Below are 18,759 nucleotides of genomic sequence, written 5' to 3'. Positions count from 1 at the left end.
CAGATCACCCCCTTTTCTTTCCCCCTATGGGGATGATGTGCAGGGGGGGGGGGGGGGGGTCTGATCTCTCCTGCCTGCCTGGGTGTTGTGGGGGGGGGCAAATTCCCCCCGTCCCCCCTGGTGATCGGGGCTGCACAGGACGCTATCCGTCCTGTCAAATGGCGGCGATGCCCGGCCGCTGATTGGCCAGGGATCGCCGATCTGCCTTACGGCGCCGCTGTAGCAATCGTCTCCTGCGTTTACATTTAGTCTGCGAGCCGCGATCAGTGGCTCGCAGGCTATTCACGGAGACCCGCTCCGTGATCTAACAGGAAACGGCCGCTTGCGCGAGCGGCCTTTCCTGATTAATTAGGGAGGCACCTGGTGACACATATGTGCGTCGCTGGTCCTCCAGCTACCACTTTGCCGCCGCACGGTATGAGTGTGCGGACGGCAAGTGGTTAAGCACTTTGGGTCCTACAAGAGAAAAGATTTACAAATGTTTCATTGTTGTAGTGTGAACCTAGCCTAATTCACCAATGTCACAGCACCCCTCAATTTTCTGATACACAGTTAAAGGGAAGAAAACGCCACTAAATAGGCAATTTTTAAATTTCTCCAGTCCAGGTTTGCTGCCTCAGTTCTGTTGTGGACTGGGAGGTGCTCAGACTTCCTTCAGTCAATCCATCCCCAGTGTACACCAAATAACCATTACACTTTACATTCTTAGCACAGAGACTACCGTTTAGCAGATTAGATGAGTTTATTTACAAGCAGAAATCTACAGTCATCATTAAGTCATTTACATAGCGTCTCAAACATCTCCAGTGTGCGTTTAATCTCTCTGATCTGTTTGGCCAGAGCATGGATGGGCTGCATGGATCGGTCCAGCTCCTCACAGCGTGCCATCAGCGTGTACATCGCCTGCCGAGGAAACAGAAGTATATTACTGATGGGTAATTACCTCTCCTAATGGCAATATTATGCGAGTTACAAAACCTGTAATTTCCAGGAAAATAAAAGTAAAAAAAAACTACTCCATCTTTTCCATTACAGGTAGTCCTCGACTCAGGAACACCCAGCGTACGAATGACCTGCCAATCCATCGCAATGATGTCACGCAGTCAGAGACTACCTCTCCTGTGCTCCCCCGCCCCATTCATTTACCACAGTATGCGCAGCAGGAAGCAGCAGCCAGTCTCACCTGCTGCGTGGGTGCCAGCAGTGATCAACAATGTCTTCTCTCCCTCACTGTTCCTCTTATGTTGTGTAATGACTCGATCAGGATAAGCTGGCACTAGGGGGACCAGTGAGGGAAGAGAGGATGTCTCTGATCACTGAAGACACCCACAGAGCAGGTGAGACAGGCTGCTGCTTCCTGCTGCGTATACAGTGCTGGAGGAACGGGTTAAGGGGGGGGGACATAGCAGGCACAGATGGGGACACTAGAAGCAGAAGGGACAGAGATGACACTGTTCCGACTTAACCTACAGTCCCTATCTTATATAGCCCAACCCCTGTTCAGTAACACTGCTACTGAGTACGCCCTAGGGGACGCAGCTCAAGCGTTTTGGGTCTGCCAGAAGAAAAGCGCAATATAAATGTTATTTATCTTGTTTGTTAACCAGGGACTACCTGTATTTACAAAAACCTAAAACTGGGCCTTGCTGCAGTCAGTCATGTGCACAAGCCTTGTATTTCCTGACTATATAAAAAAAGATGTTTACCAGAAGGCCTAAAACAGAAAATTGTGAGACTTTGTAATACTATAACAGGAACTAATACGCAAGTCAGGAGGTCCTGAAACTAAACTAAGCAGAGGAACGCTGGTACTAGGGACGCAGCCTGTGCTCTTTGTCTGGTTTCTACTGAAGCCACTCCACAGATAAGACATTTAGATCTTTTCATTTCTAAAATAGGTGTAAAGCAGAATGCACCATCTAGGGACCCCTCACCCCCCTGCTGCTGTGCTTTAAGTGTATGAAAGGTCACATCAATTTTCACAGTATAAAAAGCAGGGCTGTGGAGTCGGTCCAAAAATCCACCGACTCAGACTCCTCAGTTTAGGATTCCACCGACTCCGACTCCTCTAATTTGCATATTACAATTTTGTTGATTAAAAGTATGTAACATGAAATTCGTCTCTTAACTGCCAACGCTTAGGAATTTTACAAGACAACTGAAGTGAGAAGGATATGTAGACTACTATATTTATTCCCTTTAGACTAAAACTAGTCCTTGGTAAGAGTACTTGTAAAAAGGTACAAACCGGAACAAAGAACATCTATCAGGCCCTAGGCAATGTAAGTGTGGGTACATGTAAGAATGATGTGCAGGTACTCTGCAGGGGAATGAGGAGATTGTAAACAGACAACACCTCTGTGTTCAATGTGCACAGCATTCTCAGTGGATTCCCTGCAGCTCTGTGGGGAGTGCATATGTAGAGTATAGTACTACTGTGTAACAAAGTAAACCTGAGACAGATGAAATTAAAGTTTTATACATACCTGGGGCTTCCTCCAGCCGCCTTCAGGATAATCAGTCGCTCGTTGTCCTCCTCCACCACCTGGATCTTCTGCTATGAGTCCAGGTACTTGAGCCAGTCAGGCGTAGTGCGCATGCACACACTCCGCCGCCAGGAGCATACTACACCTGTGCAGCACTATTGCGCAGGCGCAGAATGTTCCTGGCTGTGGGAGTGGCATGCGGCCTGACTGGCTGAATTACCAGGACTCATAGCAGAAGATCCGGGTGGTGGAGGACAGCGAGGGACTGATTAGCCTGAAGGGGGCTGGAGGAAGCCCCAGGTATGTATAAAACTACTTTTCATCCGTCTCAGTTACCCTTTAATTTGTAGTCACCAAACCAAATTTTAACAACATATCAAATTATTTGATTTCATCAGCAAAGGGAGTGCGTACATTTGCATAAATCAGCATCAATGCGGAATTATTTCCATCTCGTTGACCATCTCTATTAGTGACACAGCTACACATCAGGCTTTATTCTTACAGCATAGATGTTATTTAGTATATATAAGAGATTCCTGTGTACACATCATATATACAGTACAGTCACAATCAGATATGTATATCTGCCCTTAAAAATACGGTGACTGCTTTATTGAAGCAGCACAAGTAACTAATTTTGATTGGTTTATTTCATTTTTGAGGACTAAGCACAGCTATTACTGTATATATACATTATTTTTAATGACTATTATCTGAGAAATAGAACATTTTATCATATTTTTTATTTTAATTACAGTTACAAATTCATTAAGAGTCGGAGTCGGTGCATTTTTTCCCGACTCCGACTCCAGGCACCCAAAATTGCCCGACTCCACGACTCCGACTCCACAGCCCTGATAAAAAGAAACACTTGTGTATTTTGAGAGAAAAAGAATAGTGTGGCACTTCCCCTTTAACAATTTATAGTCCAGTTTGTGAGAAAGTCATAACTGGTGGCAAAATGACATGTAACAGGCTGCACTCATTCCCACTGCTTGCAGTGGATGTGTGCTCCGCTGACAGTACATATGAAGAAAGCAAAGCAATCTAGTATCAAGGAGAAAAGAGAGCGTGCATCTTCCATCCAAGCCATTCGATTTATTGCAAGGTAAACATCAACAATTGTGGTAACATGAATTATACAATCCATTTATATCTACAGTGGCCTGCAAAAGTTTTCCACATTTTGTCACATTACTGCCACAAACAAGAATCAATTTTATTGGAATTCCACATGAAAGACCAATACAAAGTGATGCACACGTGAGAAGTGGAACAAAAATCATACATAATTCCAAACATTTTTACAAATCCATAACTGCAAAGTGGGGTGTGCGTAATTATTCAGCCCCCTTTGGTCTGAGTGCAGTCAGTTGCCCATAGTCATTGCCTGATAAGTGCTAATGACTAAATAGAGCGCACCTGTGTGTAATCTAATGTCAGTACAAATACAACTGCTCTGTGACGACCTCAGAGAATATTGGGAGCAACAACACCATGAAGTCCAAAGAACACACCAGACAGGTCAAGGATAAAGTTGAGAAATTTAAAGCAGGCTTGGGCTACAAAAAGATTTCCAAAGCCTTGAACATCCCACGGAGCACTGTTCAAGCGATCATTCAGAAATGGAAGGAGTATGGCACAACTGTAAACCTACCAAGACAAGGCCATCCACCTAAACTCACAGGCCGAACAAGAAGAGCGCTGATCAGAAATGCAGTCAAGAAGCCCATGGATCAGGAATGCAGTCAAGAAGCCCATGGTGACTGGACGAACTGCGGAGATCTACAGCTCAGATGGGGGAATCTGTCCATAGGACAACTATTATTCATGCATTGCACAAAATTGGCCTTTATGGAAGAGTGGCAAGAAGAAATCCATTAACATAAAAGCATAAGAAGTCCCATTTGCAGCTTGCCACAAGCCATGTGGGGGACACAGCAAACATGTGGAAGAATGTTTTGGCCAAAATGCAAAACGCTATGTGTGGCGGAAAACTAACACTGCACAAATCTGAACACACCATCCCCAATGTCAAATATGGTGGTGGCAGCATCATGCTCTGGAGGTGCTTTTCTTCAGCAGGGACAGGGAAGCTGGTCAGAGTTGATGGGAAGATGGATGGAGCCAAATACAGGGCAAACTTGGAAGAAAACCTCTTGGAGTCTGCAAAAGACTGAGGCGGAGGTTCACCTTCCAGCAGGACAACGACCCTAAAAATAAAGCCAGGGCAACAATGGAATGGTTTAAAACAAAACATATCCATGTGTTAGAATGGCCCAGTCAAAATCCAGATCTAAATCCAATCGAAAATCTGTGGCAAGATCTGAAAATTGCTGTTCACAAACGCTGTCCATCTAATCTGACTGAGCTGGAGCGGTTTTTCAAAGAAGAATGGGCAAGGATTTCAGTCTCTAGATGTGCAAAGCTGGTAGAGACATACCCTAAAAGACTGGCAGCTGTAATTGCAGCAAAAGGTGGTTCTACAAAGTATTGACTCAGGGGGCTGAATAATTACACACACCCCACTTTGTAATTATTTGTAAAAAAAAAAAAAAAAAAAAAAAAAAAAAAAATTCGAATCATGTATGATTTTCGTCCCACTTCTCACGTGTACACCACTTTGTATTGGTCTTTCATGTGGAATTCCAATAAAATTGATTCATGTTTGTGGCAGTAATGTGACAAAATGTGGAAACCTTCAAGGGGGCCGAATACTTTTGCAAGCCACTGTACCTTGATTGTAGTTTCTTGTGTAGGCTGATTACAATCGGAGGTGGGAGTGAGGGACAAACGTGGGCCTAGCGACAACCATTTAGCGTCCTACAGGACGCTTGGTCACGCTGCGTTCCACTGTAGAAAGGCCCTGCTCGTTCACAGTATACATACGGGAAACCCCGCCCCTCCTGTGACGTCACAGCGCCTATCGTGATTGGAGCTCTTGTGTGGCTAATGAATGTGCCCAAACAGTCAGCATGTGGACGGTAGCCAGCAGGGATCACAACATGTGACCACAAGGTCGCATAAACATACGTCAGATGTGTCCATGTAGCCGCATGACGCACCTACCACGCGACCCTCCAGGCGTATAGGCTAAAATCAGCCAGTGAATCTGAGGATCAAGCGTGTGCTGGGGAAAACCATCAGCAGAGTACGCTGTAACTCGAAAAGACGGGCTACTATAATAAAGTTCCCCGTCATACGTCCACATTCAGATGTGGATGCATATATTTTAGCAAACCACAGCTGTTGACATGTAGGGCTAATATTGCGTCAACTGTTGCATGCCGACTGTTTGGGCGCATTCACTGGCTGCACAAGAGCTCCAATCAAGGTAGGCGCTGCAACGTCACAGGAGGGGCGGGGTTTCCCGTATGTATACTGTGACCGAGCAGGGCCTTTCTACAGTGGAACTCAGCGTGACCAAGCGTCCTGTAGGTCGCGAAATGGCCGTCGCTAGCCCCACGTTTGTCCCTCGCACCAACCTCCGATTGTAATCAGCCAACACAAGAAACTACAATCAAGGTAGATATAAATGGATTGTATCACAGGACGACTTGAGAGTGACTGCGAGGGCATGGGATGGCTGCAGGGGGCTGGTAGGAGCCCCAGGTGAGTAAAAAAGATTTTTTTTTTCAAGCTTACAGTGAACCGGAGACGAAGCACACATATACATATATCAGTGGGAACATTAGAGAAAACACCTACCCTGCTCAGTTTCATTCTTCACTGCTCAGCCTGCTTCTTATCAGCCCTGATAAAATCCCAGACTGAGCATTCAGTCTGGTTTTTCCCAGGAATCATTATAGCCGAGTCCGTCTTTTGTGATGTCTTTTCAAGCCCGAGCCTGCCCTCTGCTGGCTCTGCTCAGGAATCATTATAGCCGAGTCATTATAGCAAAGCCAGACTGAATGCTCAGTCAGGGATTTATCAGGGCTCATAAGAAGCAGGCTGAACAGTGAAAAATGAAACAGAAAGCAAGGTAGGGGTTTTGTATAATGTTCCCACTGATATATATGGTAAAATACATGAGGGTGCTTTGTCTCTGGTTCACTTTAAGTGTCCTTTTAAGATGCCCATACATACATATTTGGCGGGTGATCGACCATCTGATTTGAGAATTATCGAATTGGATGAAAATCCATCCTTCCAAAAGCATGCCCGGTTGATGATACATCCAATTTCAGGACAAAATTGGTCACATATATCAATCGGACATGCAGCAAGATGTCGGGCCAACATGCTTGGACGCATATGGCGCATGTGCTGAGGTAACGGCCTGTGATAACAGCAGATGAACGCGACGGAAACCCTCAGCTGCTGTCCTCCATAGTGTAAAATGTGTTCCACCCCCTGATGTCTGGTGCAATTATACTTTACCTGCCGCTGTCTCTGCACTACTTCGGGATTCATGCCCCACTTGGTTGCCAGAAGGAGTGCGGAAACAGCGGCAAACTGCAGCAGGTAACGTGTAATTGCATGGGGCACCTGGGAAAAGGCAGGCGGGGAACGTGAGGCAACGTCATGAGTCTGTTTCCCAAAAGATTTCATGCTGAAATTGATCTGGAATAGGCCTATCTGGCCATGCATCGTCTGCTGTATGGACGCCTTTACTGGCCTGTAGATAAGAAGAAAGTACTAGCAGCTTCAAGTCAGAGAAATTATTAGAACTTCTAATCAGTTTAAAGCAGAGAATAGGTTGATCATCAGGCACACAGGGAAAATGACTGATGGTAGTAATTGCACATATGCAGTGGCATTTGTGTATAAATATTAAAGTCTGACACATCCACTTTAATTTTGCTTTGACCCCTTGTTATTGGACAGGACCACTTACTTTTATGCTCATATCAACAGACTCTCCTAGACTGTCCACAGAGTCGCGGTATGTCTGGATGTAGCCAACACTCAGTGCTGTCATCTGCAAAAACACACATATCACTTCATCTGCAACCTATACAGGTTTATGGTACAGCATATAATATGGCATTTTGTAAATAAAGGATAATATCAGCAGACTAAAGGTGGCCACTAACAATCCAATCTGGTGGATGATCGATACTTTCCAATCTTTGATCCAATCATTTTCATCCAATTTTACCAAATCTATGTAGTATAAGAGTAAACTGAGTGAATATATTGAATGGATACTATAGGTAGTGCCCCCGATATTACATAGAAATGGTAACATTGGATGAAAAAGATTGGTTCATTAGTTGCCACCATAAGCCTCAGGCAACCAGCGCTGTCTCCCCTGAAAATACATCCGACAGTAGCGCCTGCAATATTTACCTACTGCAATCCTGCACAGTAGCAGCTTTCCAAATGGGCTCAGGCAGAAATACTTAAGCCCTTTTGGGTCCGCTCTACTGCACAGGCGTGAGCCGTCTGCACAGTAGAGCACACCCGATCGGGCTCAGATATTTCCCCCTGAACCTAATCGGAAAGCTGCTACTGCGTCTGTGCAGGATCGTTGTAGGTAAAATATTTACCTCGCTGGTGTTCGGGGACTGCCACGGCTGGATCCCGGAGGGTGAAGAGGACAGAGGAAGTCTCATAAGATTAGCCCTCCCAAGGTAAGTACCCCCGAGGGGCTGTTTTTTTTTGTTACATATTTCCTTTTAAGCAATACTAGTTGCCTGGCAGTCCTGCTGATCCTCTGCCTCTAATACTTTTAGCCATGGTATTGTATAAAAGGAAATATAGCAGCTACCATATTCTTCTCAGTGTTGTCCTTTAAACTGAAGCGACATCCATGCATATCTGACAATCATCTGCAGATCCACCCTGGTGGATCTGATCTGCAGATGATTGTCCATTAAACAAGGTGTGTATGAGATCTGCAGATGATATAAACTATGAATGCATTTTGCAGGAACAGATCTTTTGCAGATGCTGATCTGTTGAATGTGTACAGCATCTTTGTGTGCAGCATCTTGCAAAGTTTTTATTTGATGGAGAGTTCAGCTCAATAGAATAGACTGTGTATAAATGCTCTCCTACTACATTGAATGGGGTAAAATTGGTCTGTGATCTTTCATTTTCCAAAGACTTTTATCTCAAGTGTGTAGGTAGCCTTAGGGACACAGGATCAGCAGGAGAGGCTACTGGTATTTTAAAAGGAAAAATTCATATCCTTCTCAGTTTAGGTTCCCTTTAAAGAGTAATGGTGTGTACACACTTGAAAGATAAATGAAAGATCTTAGACCAATTTTACCACCTTCCATGTAGTATGAGAGCCATACCTACACAGTCTATTCTATTGAGCTGAACTCCCCATCAGATACAAACCTTTGCAAGATGCTGCACACACAGATGCTGTACACATTCAAAAGATCAGCATCTGCAAAAGATCCGTTCCTGCAAAATGCATTCATAGTCTATATGCAGAGTTCTGCAGATCCTCATACACATCTTGTTTAACAGACAATCATCTGCAGATCTGAAGAACCATCCTGGTGGATCTGATCTGCAGATGAATGTCAGTTAAACAAGGTGTGTATGATGATCTGCAGATCTCGTAGACTATCAATGCATTTTGCAGGAACGGATCTTTTGCAGGAACAGAGCTTTTGCAGATACTGATCTGTTGCATGTGTACAGCATCTTTGTGTGCAGCATCTTGCAAAGGTTTTATTTGATTGAGAGTTCAGCTCCATAGAATAGACTGTGTAGGTATGGCTCTCATACTACATGAAAGGGGGTAAAATTGGTCTAAGATTCTTCATTTATCTTTCAAGTGTGTACTCACCATAATTCTCAGCGCAAACGAAACAGCACAGATATCACTTTTTTTTTTTTAATCAAAACACGAGATACAGAATCGCTTTTATCTACGATCAGGGAATAAATAAAACTACGTAAGCTGAAAACAGAAAACCTCATAGAAGGCGGGGCTACAAAGTCAGGACACACAAGATGCATCTAGCAGGCCATCGATGCTGAAGATTGATGCTGGGAAGGAAACTGAACATTCTGCTTTGTCACCAGAGCCTATACAGGAGGATTCTACAGTAGCTGTGTGGAGAAAGAGGACCTGCAGTGCATTGGACAAGATTAAAAATCTAATTTGTTCAAAAGACCTCGCTGAACAACATCTAATGGTCCAGAAGGTAGGTTTGGGATAGTATCATGCACCACATGGATATGCTCCGTGACTCTGTAGGTGTCACCTACATACTACAGATGACATCACTCTCCCACAATGCCCCTGGGAGTGAAAAATGTTGCCTAGGCAGAGACCACTGGGATGCGTTTAATAAATAAATATTACTTAAGTATATTATGCTATGAGCGTAATCTATAAATACAAAGCTGCTATGTTGTTTTAGGCCTGCTGTGACAGAAATAAAGCAGCCTTACATTCTGTATTGTGCCGCTCAGACTCTTCATCATCTGATCCACTTTCAGGGCCACATCTTGTGCCAGAATCTCCAGATCCTTCAGCACTTCCACATCTATAGGGGGGATATCCGGCCGACTCCTCTGTAATGCCTGATGCCGGTGGCCAGCTTCACCTGAAACATTAACAATGTTAGGGGGATATTATAGGAAGGGCTCTGCTGGTGCAAGAGGTTCAGATTGTAAAATATGAGACGCACATTCAGCCATTGGCAACTGTACTTTACAACAGAGACCCTTCCTGCTTCTTCACATATTCCCCACTGCTGCTCTGGGAGCCATAGATCCTCTCAGGGCTCATATACACATCCAATGTATTGGATATATAGACAGGCAAAACTCCCTAAATACATACAGGGTGCATTTCTCTATGCTTTCCTTTAGTCCTGTGCAAGAGTTCAGGTCCACTCTAAAGTGAACCAGAGACAAAGCATCCTCATGTATTTTACCATATAAATCAGTGGGAACATTAGAGAGAACACACCTACAATGCTTTCTGTTTCATTCTGCACTGCACAGCTGGTTTCTCATCAACCTGATAAAATCCTCGACTGAGCATTCAGTGTGGCTTTGCTATAATGATTCCTGAGCAGAGCCAGCAGGGGGCAGGCTTGGGCATAAAAAGACATGAGAGAACACAGACTGGCTCTTCTACTGACCACATATGTTATTGCTCCGTTGTTATTGCCTGATGAAGCGGGATCAAACCCGTGAAACGCGTTGCATATTTGGAGTTCATAAATAAAATATATTGACTGTCTTTGCTACAGTCGTCGTGTGTCTACTTGGAGGAGGTAAGTCCACTACTACCTCCTCTATTTACCAAGAATTTGGTTTTTAAGCTCATTTAGCTTCCTTTTATCCTTTTGGCGCCTCTGTTCTCCTGCATAATGTAGAGGGAAGGTATTTGATACCAAAGCAGGTAATTTGGGCACTGGGGGCCGTATGGTAAAATAAGCGCTGCACAAACCACAATATTAATGTGCAGGCGGAGTTCGGGAGCGCATGAATAGCGGCGCTGAGATCGGTGGAGGGGGTAAGTAGTTAGCGTTAGGAGTAAGTAGAAGGTAGATTAGCGTGAGGTTAAGTAAACTTATAGAATAAAAAAAATACCAATATTCTACTATCAGTCTTAGCCACTGCGCAATAGTAAAGTATCGGTAACTTTACTGATATGCTACCAGCAGCTTTACCGTGCCCAAATTACTGCACCGCCCTTTTTCAACATACGCCTGGATACCATAGAGCCTTCCTGATCCTCGAGCCGTGCTGTCGTGTCTGCGCCATCCCTGGTTGAAGTTATTCGACTTTCCAGGTAAAATTACTCTTCGGTACTCCTGTGGCAGCCTACAGAAATACTCGCTTCCTTGAGCATTTCCAATAAAGAGCTCATCAATATGGCGCACGCACAAGTCAAGTCTGCACATGCGCAATATTGATGCACTCTTCTTTGGAACTACTCGAGGATGCAAGCAGGGCTGTGGAGTCGTGGAGTCGGAGAGTCGGAGCAATTTTGGGCGACTGGAGTCGGAGTCTGGAAAAAATGCACCGACTCCGACTCCTAATGAATTTGTAACTGTAATTAAAATAGAAAATATGATAAAATGTTCTATTTCTCAGATAATAGTCATTAAAAATAATGTATATATACAGTAATAGCTGTGTTCAGTCCACAAAAATGAAATAAACCAATCAAAATTAGTTACTTGTGCTGCTTCAATAAAGCAGTCCCCCGTATTTTTAAAGTCAGATATACATATCTGATTGTGACTGTACAGTATATATGATGTGTACACAGGAATCTCTTATATATACTAAATAATGTCTATGCTGTAAGAATGAAGCCTGATGTGTAGCCGTGTCACTAATAGAGATGGTCGATGAGATGGAAATAATTCTGCATTGATGCTGGTTTATGCAAATGTATTTTGCTCATGAAATCAAATAATTTGATATGTTGTTAAAATTTGGTTTGGTTACTATGAATTAAAGGGTACCTGAGGTGAATTAAAAGAAAAGCTTTATACATACCTGGGGCTTCCTCCAGCCCCCTTCAGGCCATTCGGTCCCTCGCTGTCCTCCTCCGCCACCTGGATCTTCTGCTATGAGTCCAGGTAATTCAGCCAGTCAGAGCAGTCTGGCTACGTGCCGCTTCCACAGCCAGGAGCGTTCTGCACCTGCACAATAGTGCTGCGCAGGTGTAGTACGCTCCCGGCGGCAGAGTGTGTGCATGCGCACTACACCAGACTGGCTCAAGTACCTGGACTCATAGCAGAAGATCCAGGTGGTGAAGGACAGCGAGGGACTGATTAGCCTGAAGGGGGCTGGAGGAAGCCTCAGGTATGTATAAAACTTTTCTTTTAATTCGCCTCAGGTACCCTTTAATTCATAGTCACCAAACCAAATTTTAACAACATATCAAATTATTTGATTTCATGAGCAAACTATAAAACTTTAATTTCATCTGTCTCAGGTTTACTTTGTTACACAGTAGTACTATACTCTTCCTATGCACTCCCCACAGAGCTGCCGGGAATCCACTGAGAATGTTGTGCACATTGAACACAGAGGTGTCTATCACCCATAAACCTGGTTCAGATTGTGCATGAAGAATGTGTAAGAGGAAGAATCTCCTCATTCCCCTGCAGAGTACCTGCACATCACTCTTACATGTACCCACAGTCACATTGCCTAGGGCCTGATAGATGTTCTTTGTTCCGGTCTGTACATTTTACAAGTACAAGGACTAGTTTTAGTCTAAAGGGAATAAATATAGTAGTCTACATATCCTTCTCACTTCAGTTGTCTTGTAAAATTCCTAAGCGTTGGCAGTTAAGAGACGAATTTCACGTTACATACTGTTAATCAACAAAATTGTAATATGCAAATTAGAGGAGTCGGAGGAATCCTAAACTGAGGAGTCGGTGGATTTTTGGACCGACTCCACAGCCCTGGATGCAAGTAGATCTGAAGGTAGCCCGAAGAGTGCCAAAGATCTAGCAGGACAAGTAACTTCAACCGGGGATGGCAGCATGACCATGGGACAGAGCGAGGACCAGAAGTGGTATATGGTATCCATATCCTTCCTTCCACACAGGTATGCATCTAACTTGAAGTGAGTTTCTTACATCAGATTAGCTTTAACCACCAGTGGTCTCTGGCCCCTTAACCATCTTAGCGGTATGGACGAGCTCAGCTCGTCCATCACCGCCGATGGCTGCCGCTCAGGCCCTGCTGGGCCGATTTTGTTCAAATAAAGAGCAGCACACGCAGCCGGCACTTTGCCAGCCGCGCGTGCTGCCCGATCGCCGCCGCTCTGCGGCGATTCGCCGCGAGCAGCGGCGAAAGAGGGTCCCCCCAGCCGCCTGAGCCCAGCGTAGCCGGAACAAAAAGTTCCGGCCAGCGCTAAGGGCTGGATCGGAGGCGGCTGACGTCCATGACGTCACTCCGCTCGTCGCTATGGCGACGATCTAAGCAAAACAAGGAAGGCCGCTCATTGCGGCCTTCCTTGTTTATTCTGGGCGCCGGAGGCGATCGGAAGAACGCCTCCGGAGCGCCCTCTAGTGGGCTTTCATGCAGCCAACTTTCAGTTGGCTGCATGAAATAGTTTTTTTTTAATTTAAAAAAAACCCTCCCGCAGCCGCCCTGGCGATCTTAATAGAACGCCAGGGTGGTTAAAGGAAACCTGAGATCTCATTATAAAAAGATTTTATACTCACCCGGGGCTTCTTCCAGCCCCATGAGCACAGATGCATCCCTCGCCATCCTAGCGAGTGCCTCCGCTTATCTGCAATTATCCCACTGATCTAGCTCAGTCATGCCAGTCGCCTCATCTGCGCATGCTTGCCCCATCCGCACATGCGCAGTAGAGCCGACTGGAGCAGCTGAGCCAGATTACCGGAACTAATTGCAGCCGGAGGCACTTGGGAGGACAACAAGGGATGCATTGCTGCTCATGGGGCTGGAAGAAGCCCCGGGTGAGCATAAAATATTTATATACTGTGATCTCAGGTACACTATAAGGACCAGAGACCCCCGATACAGAAAAACGTGATTACCAACGGCCCGTCACATGGACCCGTAGCTACCACCGATAATGTCGCTCACCTGACGCTGAAGCTCACTCGCTCTGCCATCACTATGATAGCACAGCTCTGTGAGCGGCGGCCGGCCTTAGGTTTCACAGCGCCCTGAGCGAAACCTGATTTTTGTGCCCCCCCCCCTTTCATCCTTTTCCCACGTGCATATACACACACGCATGCACGTATACACACGCATGCACGTATACACACGCATGCACGTATACACACGCATGCACGTATACACACACGCATGCACGTATACACACACACACACACACACTTCCCCTTTTCTCCTGAGATATCTCCTAGGACAGTGGTTCCCAACCTTTTTAACGTTGTGACACATCACGCCAAATGCTCAGATCTCTGTGACACGTCACGTATGTATAATAGAAAAAATAGTATTGCTAACCACGAATGGATGGAAAGAGTGCATTATCATGAATACACTTAAAAATGAAGGTTAGAACCTTTCAGAAATATTATTAAAAACAATTAGTGGGACAGTTAGCCACCCCTACCATTTAGAATGATAGCACAGCACTGACAATTTGCACCACGCGTTATAGCCACAGTGTGCCCCCCCCCCCTCCCCCCCAAACACCCTCAGACTCAGTATAGGTAGGTAGCCAGGTATAGTCGCCCCCAGTATAGGATCTCATGTTTAGGTGCCCTCAATATAGGTTGCCAAGCATAGGTGCCCCCAGTATAGGAAGTCAGTTGAAGGTCTCCATCCCCCCCCATAGGTAGCCAGGCATAGGTGCCTCCAGTATAGGTAGCCAGGTGTTGGAGCCCTCAGTAAATCTATAGGTGCCCTCAGTATAGGAAATCAGGAGTAGGTGCCCTCAGTATAGGTAACCAGCTATAGGCGCCCCCTTGGAAGCCAGCGCCCTGAGCGACCGCTCCAGTCGCTCATATCAAAGGCCGGCTATGTAAGTGAGCCAGTCAGGAACTGATATCATTGGCTCTTGATCCTGTGATCAATAAAAGCCAATGAGATTGACTCACAGTTTCAGGAGCCAATGAAATCGGCTCCTGACCGTCTCACAAAGCTCCGGCTAGTGAGCCGCAGTGGTGAAAAAGTGGCCCGATCGGCAGGCTATTTAAAATCGACACCCTGGCAGGAATAACAGGTGCAAAGAGGGCGTAGTTTTCAATTAATGCCATTTGAAAAATATATATGTCCCCATCCTCCTCAGCTAGTCCGATACAGCGCTGGTACCCCCCAAACAATAACAGCAGCCTGTCTGCTCCGGCACACTAGCGGCTTTCCACTTGCGCCCCAGCAGAAATAGCACTGTTCAGGCGCTGATTACAGCGTACCCGGTCGGGCTCGGCTATTTCTGCCAGAGCAGAAAGCTGCTGCTGTGCATGCATGCGGTGCCAAGCCCATGTCACCAGACTTAATGGGGTCCCACCCCTGGACCCAGTGCTGAAGAGATGACTAGGGACTTTTTTCCACTTTAGGGTCTCTTTAAGACAATATACTGCAATTATGATACACTGTAACACTAGTACCCCTATGGGTACATGCTGTATAAGAGCATGTATGACGTATATTGAGAGACAGGATGTTTACATAGAAATCATACTGCACAGGAAATCCCTTCCTCTCTGTATGGGTAAAATGTCATGTGTGGGCATCCCCTCCCTCCCTCGTCACTGTAACCCACAATGCGGTCTCTCTCACCCTCCGCCCCGGGTCTGGAGCTCATGGCGTCTCCGGTGCAGCTTCTCACATCCCAACCAGAGAAGCAGCCCAAAGACCCCGCCTGCCAGTCTTCACCGGAGCCAATGCACTTCCGGGACAGAATGGTGGACGGGGCAAGGGCGGAGCTATGTGGCACGGAGTCTTCCAGCCCGCCCCTCACTAATAGAGAGACTAATTGGCCCTCCAGGCAGGGATGAGGCGGGATTGGGGGAAACCAATCCACGACAGGGGGCGGGACTATGTGTGTACACAAGGACTACCTCGTCCTTCCTGCTGACTAACGGGGAGACCAATCTGTATGCAGGGTTGGCCTCTGGGAGGAGCTGTGGCAGCTGATACAGCAGTGCAGTAGTAGAGTACAGTGCAGTAGAGTTATGTAGGTACAAAATATGAGATTTTGGCAGATTTACAGTCAGATCGATTATTTCCAACATGTCCTATCTGATTTCCGATCGATTTCCGCTAGAGGTAAACAGAAAACAGTCGGGAATCGATTGGAAAATGCTTGAAAATCAGATAGGACATGTTGGAAATAATCGATAGGACAGTAAATCGGCCAGAAAATCTCATAGTGTGTACCTAGCATTAAAGGTGGCAAAACAGGTGCAGCAAAGGTCCAGTTAAATGGAATCCTATCTGAAACCTGAAATTAAAGGTATATGGTGGCTGCTATATTTATTTCCTTTTGATCAATGCCAGTTTTCTAGCAGTCCTGCTGATCTCTTTGGCTGCAGTAGCATCTGACTTACACCTGAAACAAGCTTGCAGCTAATCTTTCATGCGTGTTCAGGGTCTATGGCTAAAATGATAAGAGGCAGAGGATCAGCAGGACTGCCTGGCAACTGGAATTGTTTAAAATTAAATACACATAGAAGCCTTCATATCTTTCATCCCTTTCACGTTAATGAACTGAAAGGAATGTTTTGGCTGCCTTTTTTTTTTTTTTTTTTTTTACATGATACTGGTCACCTGGCAGGATTGCTGATCTATTTGGCTGCAACGCGATTCGCATAGCGGTATGCGGTATGCGAATTCTGATGGCTCTGCCATTTGAATTTTTTCTGCACAGAAAAACGCAAAGGAATCCTGACAAGTGGAAACAGTCCAGTTCACTTGTATTGCTATGCGAATTCGCATGCGGAAAAATGCATGCGAATTCGCGATAGTGGAAATGGGCCCTAAGAGTAGTGTTGGGCGAACAGTGTTCGCCACTGTTCGGGTTCTGCAGAACATCACCCTGTTCGGGTGATGTTCGAGTTCGGCCGAACACCTGATAGTGTTCGGCCAAACCGTTCGGCCACATGGCCGAACTAAGAGCGCATGGCCGAACATTCCCCGAACGTTCGGCTAGCAATGTGATTGGCCGAACGGGTCACGTGGTTCGGACCCGAACGCGCTCTGATTGGCCGAACTGTCACGTGGTTCGGGTAAATAAATACCCGATCCACGTCATTTCTCCGCCATTTGTCTGTGGGTTTAGCTTTGGGTAGGCAGGCAGGGTAGTTCGCGCTCCAGCCACGCTAGCCAGGGTCCCCCCAGTCATTGTGTGTCGCTGCTGGGAACAGTAGTACACCTCTTGCTCAGCCACACTATATAGCATTGTGTTTACTGCCACTCTGTGTACCTCGCTCAGCCACACTATATAGCATTGTGTTTACTGCCACTCTGTGTCTGCTGGGAACAGTAGTACACTGCTCGCTCAGCCACACTATATAGCATTGTGTTTACTGCCACTCTGTGTACCTCGCTCAGCCACACTATATAGCATTGTGTTTACTGCCACTCTGTGTCTGCTGGGAACAGTAGTACACTGCTCGCTCAGCCACACTATATAGCATTGTGTTTACTGCCACTCTGTGTACCTCGCTCAGCCACACTATATAGCATTGTGTTTACTGCCACTCTGTGTCTGCTGAGAACAGTAGTACACTGCTCGCTCAGCCACACTATATAGCATTGTGTTTACTGCCACTCTGTGTACCTCGCTCAGCCACACTATATAGCATTGTGTTTACTGCCACTCTGTGTCTGCTGGGAACAGTAGTACACTGCTCGCTCAGCCACACTATATAGCATTGTGTTTACTGCCACTCTGTGTACTTCGCTCAGCCACACTATATAGCATTGTGTTTACTGCCACTCTGTGTCTGCTGGGAACAGTAGTACACTGCTCGCTCAGCCACACTATATAGCATTGTGTTTACTGCCACTCTGTGTACCTCGCTCAGCCACACTATATAGCATTGTGTTTACTGCCACTCTGTGTCTGCTGGGAACAGTAGTACACTGCTCGCTCAGCCACACTATATAGCATTGTGTTTACTGCCACTCTGTGTACCTCGCTCAGCCACACTATATAGCATTGTGTTTACTGCCACTCTGTGTACCTCGCTCAGCCACACTATATAGCATTGTGTTTACTGCCACTCTGTGTCTGCTGAGAACAGTAGTACACTGCTCGCTCAGCCACACTATATAGCATTGTGTTTACTGCCACTCTGTGTACCTCGCTCAGCCACACTATATAGCATTGTGTTTACTGCCACTCTGTGTCTGCTGGGAACAGTAGTACACTGCTCGCTCAGCCACACTATATAGCATTGTGTTTACTGCCACTCTGTGTACCTCGCTCAGCCACACTATATAGCATTGTGTTTACTGCCACTCTGTGTACCTCGCTCAGCCACACTATATAGCATTGTGTTTACTGCCACTCTGTGTCTGCTGAGAACAGTAGTACACTGCTCGCTCAGCCACACTATATAGCATTGTGTTTACTGCCACTCTGTGTACCTCGCTCAGCCACACTATATAGCATTGTGTTTACTGCCACTCTGTGTCTGCTGGGAACAGTAGTACACTGCTCGCTCAGCCACACTATATAGCATTGTGTTTACTGCCACTCTGTGTACCTCGCTCAGCCACACTATATAGCATTGTGTTTACTGCCACTCTGTGTCTGCTGAGAACAGTAGTACACTGCTCGCTCAGCCACACTATATAGCATTGTGTTTACTGCCACTCTGTGTACCTCGCTCAGCCACACTATATAGCATTGTGTTTACTGCCACTCTGT

The 18,759-nt window shown here is 45.9% G+C and overlaps 1 protein-coding gene across 1 annotated transcript; it reads right to left on the bottom strand.

Annotated features, from left to right (window-relative positions):
- Nucleotides 1-723: 723 nt before the first annotated feature.
- On the bottom strand, nucleotides 724-15,858 carry BORCS6 (BLOC-1 related complex subunit 6). Its single transcript, XM_068251592.1, has 4 exons — nucleotides 15,663-15,858; nucleotides 9,852-10,006; nucleotides 7,327-7,410; nucleotides 724-903 (listed from the first exon to the last, which is right to left on the bottom strand). The coding sequence occupies exons 1-4, from the start codon at nucleotides 15,685-15,687 to the stop codon at nucleotides 778-780; spliced, it is 390 nt and encodes a 129-aa protein (XP_068107693.1). The 5' UTR covers nucleotides 15,688-15,858; the 3' UTR covers nucleotides 724-777.
- Between the last annotated feature and the right edge of the window lie 2,901 nt (nucleotides 15,859-18,759).

The sequence above is a fragment of the Hyperolius riggenbachi genome, chromosome 9 (genome assembly GCF_040937935.1).
Source record: "Hyperolius riggenbachi isolate aHypRig1 chromosome 9, aHypRig1.pri, whole genome shotgun sequence".
Taxonomy (NCBI): Eukaryota; Metazoa; Chordata; class Amphibia; order Anura; family Hyperoliidae; genus Hyperolius; species Hyperolius riggenbachi.
This window is presented reverse-complemented; position numbering and strand designations above follow the sequence as displayed.